Genomic DNA, 2,024 nt, shown 5'->3' on the forward strand with positions numbered 1-2,024 from the left:
TCATCCTGTACATAACAAAATTAAAATCTGTCCCTGTGTAATGTAATCTGGAACACACAAAAGGCAATTTGAAGGGACCGAGCCATATGCAAATCAGTCATGACTGTGCTCCTCTAGGGAACAGTCCAGCCCTAAACCGGAACACTAGCAACCCAGATCTAGCTTCACTCTAGTTATGGGCTCATTGGCTAGGTACAGCTCTCTATCTACCTCACTCTTTCTCACTACCTCACTCTCTATTTCAATACCTCACTCTCTCTCTGCTAATGCAATAGGTATCACATATGCAAAAAAAAAGCTAATGCCAATAGAAATGACAATGCCATTTATTTAGGGATACAAAAATGATAAAAAAATAATGAGCAATGCCAATAGCTCTACCTATAATATTGCAGAGACCATTGCATTGTAATGTTTTGCCGTTGTAGCTCCTCGCGTCTCCATTTCATGTACCGCTCCCGTTCAAGCTGCTCGCCATAGTGGGCTCGATAGAACTCGTCGAAGATTGGCTTGGTGGGAGTGTAGCGGGACGAGGACGACGTGCTCTCGGTCTTCTTGGGCATGGTAGAGCCATCCACCTTCCCCGGAGGCTTCCCCGCCGCCCGCACGTCCTCTTGGCTTGGGGTTCCTCGGTCGTACTTGCGCAGGGTGACGCTGCCCAGGATGAGGTACGCCTCGCTAATCTCGGTGAAGCGCAGCGCTGCCGCCACGCCGCCATTGTTGCGGTCCGGGTGGTAGCAGAACGACTGGCGGTAGTAGGCTGTCTTGATCTGGGACTGCGTGGCTGAACCGGTGACTCCAAGGATATCGTAGTAGGCGGTCGGGCTGCGGAAGAGCGGTTGCTTCAGTGAGCCGTTGTTCCTCCCAGCTCCATTAGTGGTGGAGTATGCCCTGGTGAAAGAGTTCTGTTGGCCGGCAGCAGAGAACAGCCCCCTGGGACTTGCTGAAAGCCCGTAACTCGTGAAGGGCGCGATTGCACGCTCCCTGAAAGCAACTGTCAGGAACCCGCGGTGTGTTGGGTGGACTCCAGCGCCCACAACTGTCTCTGTGGAGCCGCTGTTCATTCTGGCTGAGCTGAAGTGTTGACGTGAGGATGACAAAGGCCAGTGATCGGCAGAGGCAGCACGACTAAGAAGGTGCATATAGAGTACCCTCAGAGCATCTAGCTTATGACCAATGGCTCCCTCCTGTCCTTTGCAATGTCTTGGGCTCACTGCCCCTTGCTGGTCTTTACGGACTGCTCTCTCATGCCGCCCCACAACCCATTCTCCCATAAACTCGGTTGCCTGCCCTAATGACTTCACATCCCGACTAGATGAAGCGTGATCTTCTTTGCGGTTGGCGGCCCCAGACTGCAGCTCTTGACACTCTCTTTGCAACTCCAGTAAAAGATTCTCCTCCTCAAAATACCCTACCTCTTTGATCACCGACGAGTACTCTTTGCATATTCCCCAGTACCCAGACGGCACCTTCTTCAACCCCAATACTCCCCTGTGGTGATCCGGGACCCCCTTTACGCGGACAACTTGGTTCCAGGGCACCTGGACCCAGAACAAACTCCGGCCGACCTCCGCCATAATTTCGGAGCCGGACGGCCGGCAGGCAGCGCCCGCCTAACCGACCAATCATAGAGCGAGTATCAAACAGGAAACACATGGTCTCCAGCTACAGCCAATCATAACGAGGTGCGAAAGAAATCTTGCGCCGCGCGAGGCAACCATTGACAGTATCCTGAAACGTCATGCTAAGTGAAAGAAACTTCAGCAGCACAGCTGGTACGAAGACAGTTTAACTAATTCACTCTCTCTATCTCATTACCTCACTCTCTCTCTCAAATACACTAAGTCACTTACACTCACTCTTTCACTACCTCACTACATCACTTTCTGTTTCCATCTTAATACCTCACAACATCCCTCACTACCTCACTCTCTCTTTCACTACCTCAATCTTTCTCTATCTCACAACATCACTCACTGTTTCTATCTCACTACGTCAGAAAATACCTCACTCACTAACTCACT

At 51.1% G+C, this 2,024-nt stretch overlaps 1 protein-coding gene across 1 annotated transcript; it reads right to left on the bottom strand.

Moving 5' to 3' along the window:
- Window positions 1-377: 377 nt before the first annotated feature.
- On the bottom strand, window positions 378-1,577 carry LOC146799244 (uncharacterized). Its single transcript, XM_085627861.1, has one exon. The coding sequence runs from the start codon at window positions 1,575-1,577 to the stop codon at window positions 378-380; it is 1,200 nt and encodes a 399-aa protein (XP_085483987.1).
- Between the last annotated feature and the right edge of the window lie 447 nt (window positions 1,578-2,024).

This window comes from Triturus cristatus, chromosome 9 (genome assembly GCF_964204655.1).
Source record: "Triturus cristatus chromosome 9, aTriCri1.1, whole genome shotgun sequence".
Classification (NCBI taxonomy): Eukaryota; Metazoa; Chordata; class Amphibia; order Caudata; family Salamandridae; genus Triturus; species Triturus cristatus.